The sequence below is a fragment of the Gekko japonicus genome, unplaced genomic scaffold, assembly GCF_001447785.1.
Source record: "Gekko japonicus isolate JY-2015 unplaced genomic scaffold, Gekko_japonicus_V1.1 scaffold355, whole genome shotgun sequence".
In the NCBI taxonomy this organism is placed as follows: Eukaryota; Metazoa; Chordata; class Lepidosauria; order Squamata; family Gekkonidae; genus Gekko; species Gekko japonicus.
This window is the reverse complement of record NW_015167066.1, coordinates 337862-360426: the sequence shown is the minus strand read 5'-3', so window position 1 is coordinate 360426 and position 22565 is coordinate 337862. Positions and strand designations below refer to the sequence as shown.

Here is a 22565-nt window from a genome sequence, read left to right as displayed (position 1 = left end):
TCCTTCTTCACCAGGATGGAGTAGGTCTGACTTCTAGTATTCAGGATACATTGTATCAGTGAAGGAGGAAATTGACAAACTGTTCCTAAAGAGCAGGTCACCAGAAGAAATCCCTCCAGAGCTTGGCTGTTATGAAAACAATTGCTGCTGGTGTTAAGAGAGACAGAGAGATCAGATTCTCTAATGGCTTAGAAAAGCTTGTTTAACAAAAGTGCCCAATATGGAGCAAAGATGGCACAGATAGATGAACATGGTCTGTGCGTGTTATGCCTGGCCAAAGAGCACAATGTGTCAAACTGCAAAGTTTGTCAGCAAATTACAAATATGACCTGCTCTGAAAGAGCGTCTAAACTGAAGACAGTGTTATGGGAGAAAGCCCCACAGGCTTCAGAGACACCAACCACGGCTGCTCAAGCTACCGAAAGATCAAAGGCTCCATCTGTCATCTCCATGAAGTTGGGTCCATCGGTGCCAAGCAGAGATAAAACTTCAGCCACCATTCGATCCAGAACTCCTTTGGTACCAGGAAGTCTCTTGAAGCTCCCAGCCAAAAAGATGAAGAGCAAAAGGAAACATAGAGAGACCCGGGAAGCCAGGGGCTAAACATCACCATGCTAAGTCGGCTCTGAGTAGGGAACAAAGAGGGGAGAAGGAACCGTTGCCTGAGCCTCTGCCTAGAACGCTGTCGGTCATATCAGCCTACCCAGAACTGTCACTCTTAGGAGAGATCGGGATGAATCCAATCCCTATGTCAGAGCTGTGGCCAGCAGCGTTTCTGCCTACGGCACTATGGCCTTACTGCATGACTACTCACTACCTGCAAAACGAGAGTCATTATAATAAAATAAATCCAGGAATGGAACAACTGAATACCTGTTGCCCTCCAGGAGTCTCTGTAGCTGCGCAGTCTGCATGTCCACATGGGCCAAGATTGCTGGATCCAACATTTGACTTAGATGAGGAGTCAAATCAGCGCTGGGCCTCCCAGTTTGTCTCGGCTCCCATGCATCGGGCCGGTCACATACTTGATTTGATCTTTGCGGCGGGGGTTACGGTGGACCGTATTTCTGCCTTGGCAGTTCCATGGTCGGACCACCATGCCCTGAGGGCCCGTCTGAATGTCCTGCGCCAACCCCATTTAGGTGGCGAGCTGATTTGGGACGGCGGGACAGTGTCCAGGGGACTTTGTCAACTGGCCCTGGAGATCTGGACCAAATGCCAATCTCCGGGTGTGTTCCTCATTGCTGCTCACCAACCCGGATCACTCAATGTGCATGTGGACTTTCTGAGCAGGGGAGGCGCATCCCTTCACGAGTGGGAACTCAACTGGGCTTACCTCCAACCAATCTTTTGCAGATGGGGTCGCCCAGAAATAGATGCGTTCGCGACGCATCAGAATGCGAGGTGTCGTCTGTTTTGTACCAGGGCAGGACAGCATCCACTGTCACTGGGGGACAGTCTCCTTTTCCCTTGGTCCCACAGGCACATGTACCCGTTCCCACCAATTCCTCTGCTTACCAAAGGCCCGCCAGAGCAATCGTGACAGATTGCCAGCACCAAACACCGACTCACCCACAGCATGGATGAGGCAGGAGGAAGCCAAGTGCAGCTTACGGACATAATTGCTCAGGTGCAACAGCTCACTCAAGTAGTGAGTTTTGTTCAGGCTCAGCAGCAAGCTGGTGCTGCTGTGGCACCCCCACCCCGTTGCCCTGTAAACCCACCTGAGAAATTTGGTGGGAATGTGGATGAGTTTCTAGCCTTCTTAGCTCAATGCAAGTTATATATTGAACTCAGAGCTCAGGACTTTCCTAATGATAAAACTAAAGTATGTTTTGTGATCAGTCTCTTAAAGGGGCAAGCTGCCAAATGGGCTACTCCCTTTTTAGTAGAACCATCCCCGTTGTCAAATTTCCAAGGGTTTCTCGCTCAGTTATCAACTGCCTATGCTAATCCAATGCAGGCAGCCACTGCCAATAGAAAAATCCGAGCCTTGAAACAAGGAAAACTGTCTGTTGCTCATTACTCTACTGAGTTCTGTTTATTGGCTCAGGATTTAGACTGGAACGAGGCTGCCCTCATGGACCAGTATACAGAGGGATTGGCAGATGAAATGCTGGATGAGCTGGCTCGAGTAGACCGCCCTGAAAGCCTCCAAACCCTCATCACATTATGTTTGCGCATTGACGGCCGGTTACAAAGCCGATGACAGACAAAAAATCGTGGCTTCACCTCTGCTCCTCCTCCCCGCTCAACCCCTTGGTCCAGCATAGCCAGTCCCGGGTCGTCAGGAAACGAAGGGGAACCAATGCAATTGGGAACAGTGCGGCCACGCCTTTCTCCCGAGGAGAATACCCGACGCTGCACCCAGAACCTCTGTTTATACTGTGGTGGAGCTGGTCACTATTCCCTTGCCTGTCCAGTTAAACAACGTTGGTCTACGGTCCCGCTACTGTCAGTAAAAGACCAGCTCCAGGCCTGACTCAACCCTCAGACTTGGGGCATTTAGCAGGGTCATCTTGCTCGCCATTTCCAGATCATGGACTTTTTTTGATTCCTATCAAATTATAACTCCCTGATGGTCGGTGGCTCTTCATTCATGCCATGCTGGATTCTGGAGCAGCCTCTTGTTTCATGGACATTCTCTTTGTTAAACAACATGCTATTCCAACCTGAGAAAAGAAAACCCCGGCTTTGGTGGAAGCCACCGACAGACGACTGCTCCAGTCAGGACTTGTTACGCAGGAAACACGGCCACTCACCTTATGGGTGCATCACCACCAGGAACAATTATGTCTTGATATCGCTTGTGTGCCCCGGATTCCAGTCATTTTGGGTCTCTCTTGGCTGAGAACCCACAACCCACAAGTGGATTGGGTCCACCAAGAACTCCAGTTTCCTGTCGCCCCACCTCCTTCGTCCCTGTCTTCCACCTCACCAGAGCTGGAGTCTCCTGTCCTCCCACCCTCCTCGCTCCTGTCGTCCAGTCACCCACAGCTGCCGCCAGCGGTCTCATCCCCAGCAACTCCATCTCCCACCATAGTAGCCTCCAGTGTTCCCTCTAAGCTGAGTTAGTGTGAGCCAGCTCACAGTTTTTTAGCCTCCGGCTCACACATTTTTGTCTTAGCTCAGGAAGGATGGCTCCAGAGCAAACGAATTGATGCAGGAGCCAAATGGCTCACTCACAACTTTAATGCCAGTCGCTCAAAAAGGGCTCCATAGCTCAGAGGGAACATTGGTCGCCTCCGGCGCAGAATCATCATCCCTGCTTCCTGCTCCCTACCAAGACTTTGCAGATGTCTTCGAAGAAAAGGGAGTTGATCATCTGCCTACACACCAGCTATATGACTGTGCTATTGACTTGATTCCGGATACTCCCCTACTCGTTGGCCGGTTGTACCCCATGGCTGAGCCAGAGCTCAGAGCTCTACAGGAGTTTTTGGAAAAGAACCTAGCACAGGGATTTATCCGGCCTTCCATATCCCCACTCTCCGCTCCAGTATTATTAGTAAAAAAGAAGACGGATGACTTACGTCTCTGCAATGACTATAGAGCCTTGAACAAAATCACCATTCGAGACCGATACCCATTACCACTGATCCCCGAACTCTTGGATCGCCTTAAAGGAGCACAGGTCTATACGAAATTAGATCTTCATGGAGCATACAATCTGGTACGCATCAAACCAGGTGACGAGTGGAAAACAGCTTTTGGTACCAGATATGGAAAATATGAATATCTAGTGATGCCCTTTGGTTTAACCAACGACCCCGCAGTTTTTCAACAGCGCATGAATGACATCTTTTGTGACCTACTGTGGACCACTTTGTTATTATTTACTTGGATGATATCCTTGCGTACTCCCACTCCATGATCCAACACGGAGCATGTGCGTCAGGTCTTCCAACGCCTTCATACTCATGGGCTATACACCAAGCTAGAAAAATGTGCTTTCCATTTACATTCCGTGGAATTCCTGGATCATATAGTGTCCCCTCAAGGCCTCCTCATGGACCCAAGAAAAGTCGAGGCTATTGTTCAATGGCAGGTACCCCAAAATTGGAAGGACGTCCAACGACTGTTAGGATTCGCCAATTATTATATACAGTTTATCCCCGCATATGTGTCCTTGACCACCCTTTTAACCCAGCTTCTTCGCCCTAAGGAACCATTTCAGTGGACACCAGAAGTGGAACATGACTTTCTTCAGCTAAAATCCTGCTTGATGTCCGGACCTTTGGTTCGGTATCCAGACCCTCACCTCCCATTCATCATAGAGGCTGATGCTTCTAGTGTTGCTTTAGGTGCCATCCTGTCCCAACGTGATCACCCCACACAGCCGTTACAACCATGTGCCTACTACTTTCGTCAACTAACATCTGCTGAACGAAACTTCACCATTTGGGAACAGGAATTGCTGGACATCAAAGCTGCTTTCGAAACATGGCGACATTATCTTGAAGGCGCCCACCACCCGGTACACGTCCTTACAGACCATCGTAATCTGGAACATTTGCAAACAACTTGTTGCCTAAATCAACGGCAGATCCATTGGTCCTTATTCTTCTTTCGTTTCAACTTCAAGATCTTGTACATCCCGCACACCCAGAATCAGAAAGCCGACGCTCTGTTCTGGAAATCCGAGTGTGCACCAGCTCTGGCCGAGGAATCTCCAGAAACCACCATGCTCTCTCCAGAGGTCTTTGCTGCTAGCATCAGCCACGGGTGCCTGGCAGATGAAATCCGAGTAAGTCAAGCCACCGATCCGTGGGCGCAACAACGACTACAGGACCTCTAGCAGGGACCATAAGGTGTGTTTACCACCAGGGAGGGCATGCTTTTCCATCAGGACCGCCTGTATATTCCGCCTGGACCCCTTCGTGCTCGGATTTTGCACTTGACACACGACTCCTTACCGTCATAAGACGACTCACCTCCTGACTCGTGAATTTTGGTGGCCTCGAGTCCGGGCAGATGTTGATCGACAGCTCCTGTGAAGTATGCCGACGAGCCAAAGATGTCCCAGTCAAGCCATCCGGATTACTCCATCCCTTACCCACTCCTTCCGACCCATGGGACACCATATCCATGGACTTCATAGTCGATCTGCCCCGCTCTCATGGGCACACTTGTATCTTTGTGGTCGTAGACCCCCTTACCAAAATGGCAGATTTTGTTCCCTGTCCAAAAGTACCTACCGGTGTTGAACCCGCCTAGCTGTACCTCCAACACATCTTCCGACTCCACGGTCTCCCCACCCATCTGATCTCCGATCGTGGACCTCAATTTACCTCTTGATTTTGGCAGGCCTTACATTCAGGCCTCGGCACTCAAGTCCAGCTATCTTCGGCATATCATCCCCAAACCAATGGCCAGACTGAACGGACTAACGCCACATTAGAGCAATACTTACGGTGCTATGCCTGCTATCAGCAAGACAACTGGTACTCCCTGCTACTGTTGGCCGAATTCGCTTACAATAACCCTGTTTGTGCCTCCACCCAAACCACTCCCTTTGCAGCAAATTACGACCGTCACCCCCGTTTTTTCCTCAGCCTTTGTCCTCCCACGAATGTTCCAGCAGCAGACACGCGACTGCAAGAACTGCAGGCCCTTCAGGCTCTGCTTAAGGAACAGCTCCAACATGCCAAAGAGGCTTACAAAGAAGCTGCAGACCAAAAATGTCAAGAAGCCCCCCCACTACATGTTGGAGACCTAGTGTGGTTATCCACTCGGTATCTGAGACGGCCTGGCCGCTCTTGTAAATTGGACGCTCATTTTATCGGCCCATATAAAATTACGGATCAGATCAACCTCGTGTCTTTCTGTCTTCAGCTCCCAGACCACCTTCACATCCATCCCATCTTCCATCAGTCTCTACTGATCCCTACGTCTCCAGCCGATCTCAACCGTCCCACACCACCAGCACCACCACTGCCCGTCATCATCGACGATGAAGAAGAATATGAAGTTCGACAGATCCTGGACTCCCGCAACCAGCGGGGAACCTTACAATATTTGGTTGACTGGGAGGGCTACGGTCCCGACGATCGGTCCTGGGAGCCCGCCACCAATCTTCATGCCCCTGACTTGGTCCAACGATATCACGACAAGTACTCCAACAGACTCAGCCCTCAGGAGGAGGGGGGCCCTGGGGGGGGGTGTCATGCCCACCATGCAGCCTGATCCAGTGGACCCTGATCTTGGTGATTCTGTACCTTCAGCGTTCGAGAACGAGCTCCTTGCACCCCTGGAAGTACCAAACCTAAGTTCTGCAGAGGATGAGCACCAGCTACCAAGGAGAGTTTACACCTGGAGCCGCTCCTGCAGAGCCGAGCATGAGCACCACGTCTCCTGATTCCCCCCCACACATTATTATGAATCGTTTGAGAGAACAAAGGTGACGGGACATGGCAACCCGGCATAAAGAGGCATGCATGCAAGGTCGGCGTCCTCTAAGTCCAGAGTACTGACCGGAGCCAGGACTCTGTGAGCAGCCAGTAATTGGTTAACAAGGGGAATGGGCTTTTAAGGCGGCTCTCTCGAATCCCCAACTTGTGCTGGCAACTAATCGCATAGACGAATCACTGCACCTCGGATCCTGCGTTCCTGTTTCCTGGTTTTCCTCTTGACTCCCTTGACTCCTGACTTCAGACTGCGTGACATCGTTTCTCTGGCTCCCTGACTTTGGACTGTGTAACCTGACTCTTGACAACGGCTTTCAGCTTTTGAAACTCTGACTGCAAATCTCCGGTAACCTTAGACTGTGTATTGACCTGATATTTTGGACTCTGCTCTTGTTTCTCTGCCTTATCTGGTGCCCTGACCTCAGCCTGTGTTTTTGGATTTTCCGTGTCCTGCCTGGCCCGCCAGAGCAATCGTGACACATCCAACCCGTCACCCGATGATGCTGTAGGGCAGAGGTGTCAAACATATGGCCCGCAGGCTGGATCAGACCCTTGGAGGGCTCTAATCAGGCTGCAAGGACCTGGCTGTTTCCTGCTTCCTTTTCTAGTTCTGCTGCTGCCATGTCGCAGCTTGCTTTACCAGACTCTCTCAATCGCACAGGAGAGATAGATAGGCAAGTCTCTCCTGTGTGATTGAGAGAGTCTGGTAAAGAACTGTTTGAGGCTCCTTCCCCTCTTCCCAGGGGGGAGGGATGGAACTGATCAGACTGCATCAATCGTATACAGGAGACAAAGGGAAGCCTTTCTTTCCTTCAATTGGCTGAGGCTCCTCTCTAAAGGGAGGGAGGGAGGAAATAAGGGAGAGCTTGCTTTGCTGGGCTGCCTCAATCACATGGGAGAAATACCAAGCACCTTTAAGACCAAGTTTGTTCAGGGTGTGAGCTTTTGTGTGCCTTGCTACACTGTGTGTGTATTTTGTTGGGCTCCTTGTGCTGTGTGTGTGTGTTTATGCCAGGGCTCTCCTGGGTGCAACTAGGTTCCCTCTCCCTTTTCACTGTATTCATGCCCTCATGATCCAGTCTTTCTCAGTAAGAAAGCAATGTGAACTGTTTTAGAGGAGGAATAACAAGAAGTCAGTGAAGTGGATTATGCTGAGAGTGTATGTCCAGACCAAGTTCATCCAGCGCATTTCCTTTGTAGGAAGTTGTAGTTACTCTGGGGAAGAAGTTTTGTAGGCAAAACTGTGTCAGGATGCCTTCTCATGTTCTTAACCGGCACATGAAGCAACTTATGTACGAAAGCTCACAATGCTGTCCAGCCATTTCATGTTTTCCCCCGGGGTCCTAGGATCAGACAACTGAGCATGAGATTTCTGTAATTAATGTAAATAAATCAAAAGTAGGTTTGCAGCTCACAGATACACACCTGAACAGCATACTCAAGATCGCTACAGCATAGGTATTTTGATGCAATAATTCAGAGTAAGAGGTGTCAGTTATCAGAGACTGTTAAACAGACAAAATATTGCAAGAGTGCTAGTGTTTTAAGCATGTTTTATTTTATGTCAGATCCGGCCCTCATAACAATTGAGTTTGATACCCCTGCTGTAGGGGATCCAACCCTAGTTTCCCCTAGCGAAGATTTACTTCTGAGGATGGCCAAGGCTCTCGACATCAATGTCATTACTTTGGACAACAGACTGAAAGACACAATCCTGAGTCGCCTTTACCCTGACTCTCCAGGCTTAGTGCCATTCCCCATACAATGATGCCTGTTGCAGATTAAAGTGCACTCCACAAGAGCACAAGGCTCCTCGGCTGCATTCTACAGGAGAGTCCCTATTGTGAATGTCTGCAAAGCTGCAACATGGTCAGTGGAGGATACATTTGTTAAACACTGCGTTGGACCTGCAAGCGAGGAAGGGCATAAATGTGGGCAAGGCTTTTCTCCAGTCACTTTTGAGTGAGAGCCTCACCCTGTTTTCTTCAGTGAGTAGCTTGCTAATGTCCCAGTATGGGGCTGAGCTGAAGACGGAAGATGAAAACGGTTGCAGTTACCTGTAACTGTTGTTCATTGATGTCTTCTGGGCAGACACACGTTCCCTCCCTCCTGCCCTGCTGTGAGCTCTTACATGCTATGCTTACTAGTGTGATTGTTGGTGGCAGCCTGGCAGGAACAGAGGGAAAAGGGGGCACCCTGCCTCTGGATCATGTGACAGTTTAGGCGGGAAAAGCCATTCGCTCCGGAGGGGAGGGGTGCCCCTTAGAGGGGCTTTTTAGCTGGGAACAAAATCTGTGTGTGGCTGGCCTGCACAAGCACAGTCCCAATGTGTCTGCACAGAAGATGTCAATGAGCAACAGTTACAGGTAAGTGCAATCCTGTTTTTCACTGCTGCCTCACTTTGAATCTACCTTTTCATTGAACTATCCACTGTAACTACAAGATCTCTTTCAATCTTGGTCTCAGCCAGTTCAGAAACCTTTGGTATATAAACATTATTACTTCATGGGTTGACTCTGAGTTCTAGCAAGAAGAAAGAAGGCAAATTTTCCCCTCTTGTATACCAGCCAGTCTTTTAAAGCACCCTCCACATCTCTCCCTCTTGTGGATTTTGTTTTCAGTCACTTGCTAAATAATTCCCAGCACTGAATTTGCCTTTTTCAGTGCTTCAGGGCAAAACTGATGATGTTAAGTAGATTCAGCAAGTTTTTATGCTATCTTTTCCATGTTTTCTGGCGTGGCAAATTTTAAGAATTGAGCTGTAAGTGATTTCTTGTTCCTAGCAATCTACAATTGTAATCTTTTTTTTTTTTAATTATTGCCTGTTTCTTGTAGTACAAGTTTCCATTGAAGGCCTACTTTCCACATAATCCACACTCACTGTTGAGAGCTTTCCTTAAACAGCCCTCAGGTAAGACCAACTATGAATTATTTGCCATATTGGCAAGCTAAGCAGTTGTGTTTATCTTGCCTCATCGTCTTTTGTTAATACAGAATAGGACACATTTCAGTCTTCAGCATAGGCAATTTCTGTTAATATTTTCCTCTTCTAGATTTGCCAGCTGCTGGTTTACATCAGCATTTGATTCATATTGCTGAAATGTTGAAAGCAATAGTGAAAACTAAATGTACGAGGTAAGGTTTTTTTTCCCATTTTTATATTCCTTTAAAGTGAGAGTTCTTATTTGATTGTGACAGCTTGGTAGTATCAACTGCAGTCTCTTTAGTTATACTTTACTAATCTAAGAGCAAGCTCAAAAACAATTTTAAAATGAAATTAGCAACTGGAACTCTGAACCCACAATTGCTTTACAATCACAAGGTGCTCTCCTGTTACAGGGGCTTTTGCATTCATTGCTGTGAGGGAGCAGTTTAAAAGATGTCCTTGACCCCTCCAAACATGGAATTGAATGCGGAAGCTTATTTGCATACTATGACAGACCCTGTCCACTCCCCTCCCTTTTAGGCAAAATTTTCCTTCTGTTTTTCTTTTGTGTCCCTTCACTGACTGAGCAGCCCTGGTAACATGTAATCTTCTCTTTAAAGTAGTTTTCGCAGTCACCCTGTGTCAGTAATAAGTGATGGCTATTTTCTCAGCGCAGGACCTGAGGGAAGGGTTAGAGTCTCTCTTTAACTTAAATAACAGAAAAAACGGCACTTGAAATGCTATTAAAATCCAAAAATAACAGGAGGTTTTATTTAACATCAAGGGGAATGGTCAGTGAAGTCAGAGGTTGAAAATACTGAGGTGAAGTAGTTTTATTACAGCACTTTCAAGCCTCTTAAAAAGTACATTCTGTCACATGTCCCACCTTTCAAATTCATTGTTTAAAGGGAGGTTCTTACAAGTCTCCTAAGCAATGGGTAAAGCATGTGAATGTATTCTAAAAAGGTAAAGGTTCCCTTGCTCAAAAGCCAGTCGAATCCGACTCTAGGGTTGCGGTGCTCATCTCCGTTTCAAAGCCGAAGAGCCAGCGCCGTCCAAAGACGTTTCCGTGGTCATGTGGCCGGCATGACTAAACACCAAGGCGCACAGAACGCTGTTACCTTCCCACCGAAGTGGTACCTATTTATCTACTTGCAATTTCTTGCTTTCGAACTGCTAGGTTGGCAGGAGCTGGAACTAGAGACGGGAGCTCCCTCCGTCATGCAGCACACTCGGGTCTCGAACTGCTGAACTACTGACCTTCCACAGCCTGCAGTTCAGCGTCTTAACCACTTGAACCACCGCAGCTCCTGAATGTATTCTACCTTTTAGTTTATTCTAACACCAAAAGTTAAATGTCTTATTTCAACATATATTCAACAGTGAAAAAACATAAATAACCTGTTCAGTTGTTTTTGGCAACTTCCAGCCTTAGGTGGTTCTGGACGGTGCATTCTCCTTCCCTTTGATGCGTACAATATCAAAGTTGTAATCCTGCAACTGAAGACTCTATTTTATATGTTTACTATTGGCACTCTTTACCTGATTTAACCAGCACAACAGTGAATGGTCAATGCACAAAGTGATTTTCCTTCCCCATAGGTATTGTTTTAACTTAACTATGGCCCACACTATTGCGAAACATTCTCTCTTGATTACAGAGAGGTGTTGCTCTCTTTCCACCAATTTTCTGTTAAGGTAAAGGTTGGGATGTTGTTGGCCATCCTCCCCACTCTGACATAACATGGCCCCTACCCCAGTATTAGATGCATCAGTGTAGAGGGTAAAAGCTTTCATGAAGTCAGGTGCCCTTAACACTGGCTCTGTGGTCAGTACTTCTTTAAGTAGTCAAATGCAATTTGGCAATCTTGTGTCTAGGTTACTGAGGTTACCTTATCTGGTTAGGATTTCTTTATGTGTTCACACAAAGGAGCACCAATAGAATTGAATCCAGGAGTGAACCTCCTGTAATATCCCACGACCCCTATAAAAGCTCTGATCTGCTTCTTGGTTGTGGGTCCAGGCCACTCCTGTATGACTTGCACCTTGCTCCAGTCAGGTTCGATCCTTCTACCTCCCAGCTGCCCCCTAGGTATTTTACTTGGCTCATTGCTACCTGATACTTTGAGGCTTTTACCGTTAATCCCACCTCCTTGATTGTTTGAAATACAGTTGCCAGATGTTGGAGGTGTTCGTTCCAGGTTTGGCTAAAGATGGCTTTGTCATCTATATAAGGAAGCACAAAGTCTTTTAGCTGTGTTAGCATCTTGTCAATCAGCCTCTGGAACATGGCTGGGGCATTCCTAAGACCAAATGCTAGGACTGTGAATTCAAAGGGTCCCTCTCTGGTCACAAAAGCAGTTTTCTGTTGGTCCATAGGAGCCATTGCAACCTGCCAATACATTTTTGTTAAATCAGTTGTGGAAATAAAATGTGCAGCCCCAATTGTTTCAACCAGTTCCTCTACCCTTAGCATCAGGTACATATCTGGGACTGTGACCTTGTTTAACCTCCAATAGTCACCACAAAATTTTACCATATTGTCTGGCTTTGGGACTAAAATAACTGGAGAGGACCAAGGACTCTCTGAATGAACAGTGTCAAAGTTCAACATTTTAAAACCTCCCTCTTAATACTGATGGCATTAGGGCCAGGCAACAGGCCTGGTATCTCCAGTATCAATCCTGCGTTGGGCTGAGTTCTCTGTGGAAAATTTGAAAAGATGGATTGATACTCTGTGAAGGCAGTTTTAGCATGCCATTGCTGGGCTTTGGTTAAGGTTGGTGCCAAATTTATTTATTTTATTTTATTTTATTTATTTTTATTTATTCTGGGATTTATATCCCGCCCTACCCATACGGCCCATCACATTAACCGTGCTGTCTTTGGTTATATTACCCCAACCCATTAATAGAATTTCATTTTTTTGCTCACCTCTGGTCATAAGGACCAGATTATCTCTATCATGGTAAGGCTTTAGTAGATTAACATGAAACATTTTACACTGCCCCCCTTCAGAATTTACATTTACCCGATAGTTTATATTTGAAACCCTGTTCACAATTCTGAAAGGTCCTTTTAAGCCTCTTAGAAAGTGCAGTCTGTCCCACATACAAGTTCAAATTTGTATTAAAAATATACAGGATTCTAAAGTTTCAAATAATAGCATTAAAATGAATTGCTGTGTTACAACTGACATCAGTAACTTCTTCATTTTTGCTTATATTTAGGTTTAACAACAATTTTCCATGTCAAATTATATGCCAAAGCATCAAGAGTACATTCTAATAACATGTTTTGCCATATTTGACTGAGTTTTGTAATTTGCAATATGGTTCTAAGAGCTGGAACCTTCCTAGCTGATAATTTTTTAAAAATGTTTTTACTCTGGCACTAGCAACATTGTAGAAGTGCATCTCTGTGACTTTTATTAAATGCTGGGGGTATTTTTAACTAGAAAAAAGAGCATAAATCATTAATCTTATGAACCAGAGCAATAGTCAGCTTCTGAAACACACTAGGTGATATTCCCATAACTAATCAATTTAATAGATGTTTACTTCTCTTTTGGGGTTTAGTTGCAGGGTAAATGGGATTATTCAGACCCAGAACACAGCTTTCAAGTCCTGGGGAATGTAAGGACTGCACTTATTTACGAATGTTTGTGTATCTTTTTGTATTGCACAGAAGAAAATACAGAGATGCATGTAGCATTTCAGTTTTCTTACCAAAGAAAGTTCTCAAGCCTCCCCTTCCCTCAAGTTGCTACCCTTTGTATATTACTTCGCAGTGTTTTCGTGTTCACTGTTTTAAAAGCTGAGTCCACTTGTCTCTTTGTTTGAAGGTATACTTGATAAACATAATTGTCCACAGTTTTGTTCCAATGTACCTTAGCAGTTGCATCTGTGCACAACATAGTCTATTGCCATTCATGGGTATGCATTTATATGCAAGTGCACTAGAGAATCTGGGGAGAAAGTTCAACCCTGAAGAATGAAACCTCTATAAACTCACACTAAAATCCCTGAAAGGTCAAAAAGGGGCAGTGTTTTACTAGGTAAGGGTACCAGAAAATAGGTACTATCCTTGGTAAAGGAGAGTAGTTGAAACAGATATTACTTCATGTGGTTTATAAATGTCTAATCTCTCCTTATATATAATTCTCTTTTGGTGTTAACGTTCCACACGCTCCCACAGCATTTGGCTCGCTCAGCTGCCACTCGGAAGGTCTGCCAATCCCCTGGCTGCATTGCCTCGCTGCGTTGCCTCAGTCCCACCCACAGAGCTGACGCCCAGGGTCTTGGCCTCAGTCTGGAGGGAGCCGGCGAAGGGGACTCCGCCGGGTGGAGGCTTAGGAGGCAGCCAGTTGTGGTACAGGAAAGCTGCCCGCTGATTATGAGCAACAGGGATTCCCTTTTCTCCTCCGCGCTTTCAGCCGCCACTCAAGAGAACTCGTGTGCCATTGGCCAGGTGCTGGGTCTGCTCCTCTTCCCCGCCCATTTTCACTTCAGCCCCTGTTCCCTGTCAGATTTACTGGCAGACAGCTCTCTCTCCCTTGACGAAGACACTTCTCTTGGCTCCTGTGCGGGACTAACGCTTCCCTCAGTGGCTGTTGGTAGGCAACCAACCTTGCTTCTGTCAGTAAAAAGATAAAGGACTTTTAGCATAACCCCTCCCCTGCCCACTGCCAGCGTGGCCACTTTTCTGTCAGAATAAACTTAAAATGGCTCTCTCTCCTTTTTGGCTCCACCATGGCTGGCTGGCTATTGAGGTGGCCCAGCGGCCATCATACCATTCTCTTCAACCCCCTGCTTTTTGGCTGACTTTCCCCTAGGGTTGCCAATGTCCCGCTGTTACAATTGATCTCCAGATGACAGATATCAGTTCCCCTGGACAAAATGGCTGCTTTGGAGGGTAGACCCTATGGCATTATACCCTACTGAGTCCTTCCATCCCACCCCAATGCTGCCATCCACAGGATCCACCGCCAACTCTCTAGGTATTTCCCTGATCAGAGCTGGCAACTGTACTTTCTCCTCAGTGCCTGTTGCTAGGCAACCAAGCTTGGTTCTGTGAGTAAAGGGCCCTTTCCACACCTATGTTGGCCTTTGGGAGAAAATGCATTGGGGCCAGTCCTGATAGGGTTGCGAACTCCAGGTGGGAAATTCCTGGATATTTGAGGGATGAAGCCTGGAAACGGTGAAGCTTGAGGAGGGGTGGGACCTCGACAGGTACAATGCCATAGACTCCACCCTCCAAACCAGCCATTCCCTCCCAGGGAACCACTGTTGCCAATCTCCAGGTGAGGGCTGGAGATCACTCAAAATTACAACTGCTCTTCAGATAGCAGAGATCAGTTCCTCTGGAGAAAATGGTGGACTCTGTGTCATTATACCCTGCTGAGGTCGCCACAGCAAATTGTCACTGAGTGCCCAAAGCCGGGACACTCTCCCAGAGCCACTTTCTAGAGCTTGTCTTTATTTCCACAACGAGCCTTATTCATAGTATAAATATATTACTAGAAGCACTCTTGCTCTAAGAAGTGTTCTTCTAAGTATGAAATAACTGTTTTCCTACCATTGGCATGACTGTTGTGCAGCTAAGCATGTCAGCCTGCAATTGTTGAGAGCCTTTAAAAAATTTTTAATGGTAACAGAAAAACTGAAATATGCTTTGGTGCTGTTGCAGATCTTGTGGTGACCTGTTTGAGACCTGGTTTTTGTTCATCCATTTTGGAGAATGGGCTGATACTGCAGCAGAACATTTGCTCATGTCAAATGCAGAATCTTCAGATGCCTTGTTGTGGCTTTTGGCATTTTACTATGATCCAAATGTTGAGAATCGCCAGGGAACTCAAACAATGGTAGGTAATTGAGCATTCAGGAGGTTTTCCTGAAAAAGAAGGCCACATTTTATTGGGAGTGCTGCAGCGAGATTTTTGAGACCATTATTACTTCTATTTGCTGACATTTCTAGTTAAATCTTTCTACTAAGTGTATGGTATAGTTCATGTTATCTCTGCTGTTTCCTTGGTAGTGGGAAATGACAGCGGATTATAGGATTGGGCCATAAGAAAGGAAAAAATAAAACATCTGTGTTCCATAATCATGCATAAAATAGGTTATACAATGATTTCTGTTCTGCATCCTTTGTTTACATTTGATATTGACTCATTTGGCAAAGTTTGACATTTTTCTGTTCTGCAGACAGTTGCATTGTAACAGCATTGTAAAATGTTGGGTGGTGATAGTGAAAAAGTTCTGTGATGATCAAGAACAGTAAGATTAGGTTTAAATTTTTAATAATTATGTTAACGTTCTATTGATCTTCATGACAAAAAGAGCTGCACACCACACCCTAGTATTACAGTGATGTCAGATATCTGTTCGATCAGACAGTTCCCCAGACCTTAAGAAATTGGAACAATGCTTATTCATACTTCCTGTGTGCTATCAGAATACGCATAGTAATGCATCTGGGCAAAGGAAATGTCCTTCTTAACTGCCGTGCATAGAATCTAGGTGCAGCACAAAAAATCCTAACTTCACCTTTCTCAGTAAATGTGACCTGGTCCCATACCTCATTTTTTAAACAGAAGTTTGAGAAATGAAGGATGGCAAGAATTCTTAAGTTCATATTCAGTCTTCTGTGCAGTCCCACATGAGGACTACGCTTGTGCAGGCCAGCCACCGGAGGCTCTCTTCCAGCTACTCTGGTATTTCTTTAACACTCCAATTGGAACCCCTACCCTGCAGAGCCCATTAGAGCAGGGGTGTTGAACTCATTTGTTATGAAGGCTGGTTCTGACATAAATAAGACCTTGTTGGGCTGGGCCATGTGTGTCATAAAATGTAATGCCAGGTAGCAGAGATAAACTTTATACAGGACACAAACACAAAGGTGTTTTTTTATTACAATAAAAACATGCTTAAAACATTAGCACACTTGCAATATTTTGTTTATTTAACAGTGTCTGATAACTGACACCTCTTGCTCTGAATTATTGCATCAAAATGTCTGTGCTGTTGCAATCTTGAGTATGCTGTTCAGGTGTGTATCTGTAAACTGCACACCTATGATGAAGCAGCAGCAGCAGAACTGGAAGAAGCAGAAGACACCCAGTTCCACTGCGGGCCTGATAGAAGCCCTCCAAGAGCATGTTTGACACCCCTGCATTAGAGGCTGTCTTCCTGCCTAGCGGCCACGTGCTCTACAGAGAGGAACACCCTTTCCCTTAGTCCTTTCTTCACCACTGTGTTGTGAGGATGTGTTCTCTTCAGCTCTGGTTGTCGTGAGTTTTTTTGCAGAATTTTTTTCTTCCTGAGGACTTCCCCTCTTTGGAAAATGTTGCAGAAGGCTTTGTTTTAAAAATGTATCCAATGTGGTACAAAAATGACTCATTTGGATGAACATCTCTGCCTTTTCTGCTTGGGTGAGGGCCATAATACAGCCATGTGCAAGATTTGCCTACAATTTACTCAAGGGCATTGAGGCTAACCCTTCCCCTGATGCTGCCTTCGAGCACTGGTATTGAGAAGTTTGCTGCCTTTGTATGTGGAGGTTCCTTTTACTCCCCATGGCCAGTAGCTATTCATGGACTTCTCCATGACTTTGTCTAATCCCCACTGTCTAATGTTTTGTTCCCTAAACCTTATGGAGGAAGAGTAGGATTAAAATATGATATATAACAAGCACACTATAAACCTGAGGTGGTATGTAGAAAATTAATATTGAAAAGGTTTTGCAAAGAAATTTCGAGCCAGAATGCTCTATAGAAAAGTCTTCAGATATGATAGATTATTTTGAGGCCAGTTTTAGTAATTTAGATCAATTTGGACTTGTTTGGAAGTCAAGTGTATAAAATCTTATTTTGTCATACTTAATTTTACAAGTATTTTAAAAGCCCAATATTTTCCTGACAGCCAAATCCTATCGTAGATCACTTGTAGTGCAAACAGTACTTCGTGTCATGGCAGCTAAAGCAACATTCTATACCTAGCAACTAGATGAAGTCATCTAAATGCCTCTAGAAGTGGATCAGATCCTTAGCTGAGAAATATTCCATAAATTATATTGCACATCAGATGTGATATACAAGGATTTCATATACACATTTTGAAACAAAGGAACAAAACATATGGAAATGTTAATATAAAAATAGCAATAAGGAAACCATTTGCTGAAAAATAAATTGTAGTTTATTGGATTATGTAATTTTTTTGTCTGTTTCTTGTAGTGCTTTTTGGGTAGGGAATACTACAAAACATTTTTACAGCTTATGAGTAACTTTAATGCATTGACTCTCCAGCCTACTCCTGTTATGGCTTCAGAATCTGTTTTTTCTCTCTGCTCCAAGCAGTAAAAGGGAAAATGTGTTGCAAACAGTCCAGCTCCTTCCTCCCATTCATATCAGACTGCTTTATCAGACGAGGTCAGATTTCATGAGGAGTAATTGATTTGTAGCTACAATATTGTAGAGAGCTTTCAAAGAGCCTTATATTCTCTTTCCCACAATATAACAATCCGACTACAGTCTGCTCTGTGATTTCCACCATTTCCTTTTATACAAAAAAAGGTCAAACTCTGGCATATTGCCCCAGTGATTAGTTTTGCAAGACCAAGGAGCATTAAAATATTGTTCTGCTCCTCTGTGGCTGTCTCTTCTGATCCAGAATATCTGCTCTCCCTGCATCCCTTAAGCAACCAAAGAATCAGTTCTTTTCTGTAAATCTCATTAAATGAATGTAACTTTGTTTTCATATTCTTTGCAATGATTCCAAACAGTTGGAAGGCAGATCTCTATGTGAGTATCTCACAACCTTGTCCAGAACTCCAGCCCTTTCTGCCAGAGATCTGCAGGCGGCAGTTAACAGCAAAATAAGCAGAAGACAACCTGCTACCGAGGAACTTGCCGTTCATCTGATTATTAGCTTTCTGCTTTTTACTGCTAATGGACACACGATAGCCAGAGAATTTATTGCTCATGTGAGTATTTGTTAATTACCAGTGTATGATTTTAAAAACTCCTATGTAAATTATGGAGAAGGGGTTTATGCATGGATTAGCCTTTGCTTGTATGGGTGAGGTATATTCCACAATGTTGGTTCCACTGCAGGGAAAGGCTTGGCTCCATGCTTTTGCTGTCTGCATCACTGTCAAGCCAGGGACACAGAACAAAGCCTTTCCAGAAAGGGGAGGTACACTTCCAGAGGCACACAAGCCCAAGACTGTACCAGCACTTGAGCTGGGCCCGGAAGCAGCCCTATGGAGACTGGGATGATAAACTGAAGGTGTATTCTCATTGTGATCAGAGAAAGAGTCAAAATTTCTTTCTATCTTGATGACAATTTCTGTTGAAGTACTTTGCCTGATATATATTAAGTGACACCATCTGAGCCACAGAACCTCAGTTTGAAAATTCACTTTTATAAATGTGGCAGATTATCACAGGTTGGAACCCACCCTGGGCCTGTTTTGCAGGGAGGGCGGGATATACATTGAAGAAAATAAGTGAGAGTGGGCATTTCTGTATAGCAGCCTGAATTAGCTTGTGCCTCTCTGTTTGGTTCTCTCTTCCATAAGGCTTTGCATGATTAGCTATTGTTATACACCTCTCTCAGGCCTGACAAAGCCCTCTGCTCTAAAAGAACTATTTACATTTCTAAGTTTCAACCATGAAGCCATAACATCTTAGATATCAGGGTATGTGACTCCAGAGTTGTCCTGCCTTGACATGGGGAGAGTGTCAGGTGTTTCTAACTGAATAGATTATGCATTGAGCAGAGTTCATCTGGTCAGTGAGGGGGTGGATTTGGCTTTCGTCATTCCTTAATTGACAGCTATTCTGGATTTTTCTCCTATATAATATCAGTGTCTGCTGTTGTTCAGGGCCTTTTGCCAACATCTCCCTTGTGGGTTTTGACAGGAGGCCAGAATGCGAATTCCTAAACAGATATAAGTGCACTCTTTGTTTATAAGTATTGGTTTTTTATGTCTTCTAATATGATGAATACTGAAATTGCTATTTGCTTGCATATTTTGGCATTATGGTTTTGTATTTCAATAAATAAGAGTTACTTTGGAACAGTTGTCTCTCTGAAACTATAGGGTCCCTGCTAGTTTCATCCCCTCCCTTATCGAGTCGGGTGGGATTAGGAGTCCTGCCCTCCTATTTTCCCAACAGTAAACAAAGCTTTATATAATTAGAGCTTTGAGGATGATATTCTTAAACCTTGTGTGAAACGTGATGGATTTGCATTGTCAAAATGAATAACCAGTGCTATCCAAAAAGAACCAGTGTAGTTTCCCTCAGGAATGTAAACTTCCCCTTGTTGTGCCACCAGCAGTAGTGTGCTGGTTCCTGCATCACAGCATGTTCTTCAAGATAGAATAATATAATATTTTCTCAGGATTTTTTTGGGGTGGAGTAAATCTGACACTGTAAAAGGAAAAGATAGACCAGAATGTTCCATTTCCATAATCTTGCATTGCTAATAGTGTCTGACCAACCTCAAGGATTACTGAGTGGATTGTTTGGATCCATCCCAGTCTGGTTTCATGCCTGGTTACAGGACTAAAATGACTTTGGTCACCCTGGTGGATGGATGATATGTGTCAAGAAATGAACAGGGGAGTGTGACCTTGCTAAATCTCCTGGTTCTCTCAGTGGCTTTGATACATTAATCATGGTATCCTTCTGGATTGTCTTTTGGGACTTGGACTGGGAACTATTGCTCTGTGGTGGGTCCAGTCCTATTTTGAGGAAAGGTTTGAGGATTGCTGCTCCGCCCCTTGGCCCCTGGTCTATGAGGTTCCCCAAGGTTCCATCTTGCATGTTTTTCAGCTTCTGTGTAAAGCTGCTAGGAGAGGTCATCCAGAGATTTGGTCTGAGTTACCACCAATATGCAGATGACACTCAGCTCTATCTTGTGCTACCAGCAGATCTTAGGAAGGTTGCAGAAACTGTGAACCTGAGCCTGGAGGCAGTTTTGGAATGGATAAGGGCTAACAAGCTGAAGCTTAATCCTGACAAAACAGAGGTGCTTCTGGAGGGGGGGGGGGAGGTCTGACCCAGGAATTGGGTTATCCTGTGTTGAGGATGGGGTTGCATTCCCCCTTTGGGAGCAGGTTCATAGGTTGGAGGTGCTTCTGGACCTGGGCCTCCTGTTGGATAAACAAATAGCAGCAGTTACTAGAGGTGCTTTTTGCAAGCTTTGGCTTGTGAGCCAGCTGCAGCCCTTCCTGGGCAGAAAAGGTTTTGCCATTGGTACATGCCATGGTAACATCAACATTCGATTACTTCAGTGCACTCTACATGAGACTGCCCTTGAAGATAGTCCAGAAGCTACAGTTGGTACAGAATGCTGGGGTTAGAGTGTTAACTGGAATGGCTACATCTACACTGGCTTCCAATTTGCTTCCAAGTGCAATTCCAGATGATGGTACTGACCCTGAATGGCCTGGGACTAGAGATGTAAAATTTCGGGAAATTTTGAAGCTCGGAAAAAAACCCGTTTTGTTTCCGGTTTTTTTCGGGGGGAAATGGAAATTTTCGGAAAAATTGAAAAAATGCTACATAAAAATTTCTTTTGTCTTTTCTAGATTGAAAGTAATCCTGTTACTTTAGGAACATAAAATATGACTATGGACATTTTTACTTGGCATGAAATTATCACAACTAGCATATTAAAAATATAGTGTATCCAAACAGTTATTACAAACAGAATACCCGCCCACATGCAAAAACAAAACTGAAACCTTTTTCTTTTCATGTGACAATCGCACCTCCTAAAGGAAGAAATGCATCTTGTTCTTGCATTGGAGAGTTCAGTTTGTAACCTAGGACTTGCTTGTCCTCAGTGCACAGAAATTAGATCAATCAGATACCATATATATATATATATATTTTAGAAATGATTTGGAAAATATTTGAACACCTTGCCTTAAAATATTTTATTCATCATGTTAAAATAAAATGTTCCATAATCAATTTATTGTATTTTATTTTTTCAATTTTTCGGAAAAAAACAAAAAAGGCTTCAGGAAAAAAAAACGGGGAAAAACGTTTTTTTCCCGAATTTTTCCGGTTTTTTTCCGGGCCTTCACATCTCTACCTGGGACCAACATATCTTAAGGATCGCCTTCTCCCATATGAGCCCACCTGCTCACTCTGGTCTTTGGAGGGTCTGATTTAGTTGTCCCTGCCATCTGAAGCTAGATGGGTGGTAACCCGAGAAGGGCTTTCTTGGTCATGACACCAGAACTTTGGAACTCCCTCCCCAAGGAAATTCATCTGTCTTTCTCTGTTGCAGTCTCCACACAGCAATGATAAGGGGAAAGACCTTCAGGCATGTTAGCTACTGCTTTTTCCCTTGGTTCTTTTTGCACATTAATTAGCTGTTTTTACTTTTTTCCTTGGTGATCCATAGGAGCCATATAACTGAGAAATGTGTTATTGGCTTCTAGAGAGTAGCAAATGTACTTATTTTTAAGAAATAATTTTAATTTTCTCTTTTCTTTTAGTTTGCAGTTACGTATGGTGAAATCCTCAGAGTTTCTAGTCTTCTTAGCCGTATTGCATACAGAATCAGCCAACTTGAAGTAAAATATCAAAGGACTGTAAAGCTGGCGAATGATCTTTTGCAGATACTAAAGTTTGTGGGTTAGTTTTTGTAGTAATGCTCAAAAAGCTGCTGATTTTCCCCCCCATTAGCATTTCCCCCTATATCTGATGGTGCAGTTTGTTTCTGAAAAGCTACTTATGTTGTAACATATAGATAAATTATAAATATCATTGAAGATGTTAATTGTTTATATTTCATGGCCAGAATTATAGTGGAACTTTCTGAAGTCACACAGCAATTAGGATCTCGCTTGACTTCACTTATTGTCATAAAAACTGGGAACAATATATACTTGTACAAATTTTTCCTCATGTAGTTTATTCTTTGATATAATAAATATTTGAGCATTAATTGAAATAGTCACCTTGGTTTTTATCTCATGAGATTTTTAAAAAGTTGTATGATTTTATCAATTTTTTTCCATACTCTTTTGGAGAGTTGGTTAGTTGCTTGTTTCTGATTTATCTGTGATAAGAGATTTCTGAAGCAAGTGCCTGCATCACACTGGTAGCCATTCACCCCCTTGTATTCAGTCTGGGATTCTTTCCCCCAAAGGAAGCACAGCTTGTATTTGCTAAAGTAGCATTAGTCAGCAAATGTGTGTCCCTG

General features: G+C 44.3%; 1 protein-coding gene across 1 annotated transcript in view; it reads left to right on the top strand.

Moving 5' to 3' along the window:
* The window catches only part of FANCC (Fanconi anemia complementation group C), a 75590-nt gene extending 53436 nt beyond the window's left edge, over positions 1-22154 (top strand). The window contains exons 10-14 of the mRNA XM_015412674.1: positions 9243-9318; positions 9461-9542; positions 15022-15196; positions 18118-18318; positions 21856-22154. Of these exons, the coding sequence (XP_015268160.1) occupies positions 9243-9318; positions 9461-9542; positions 15022-15196; positions 18118-18318; positions 21856-21999 (678 nt within the window). The 3' untranslated portion in view covers positions 22000-22154. The remainder of the gene's footprint in view (positions 1-9242; positions 9319-9460; positions 9543-15021; positions 15197-18117; positions 18319-21855) is intronic.
* Positions 22155-22565: the final 411 nt, after the last annotated feature.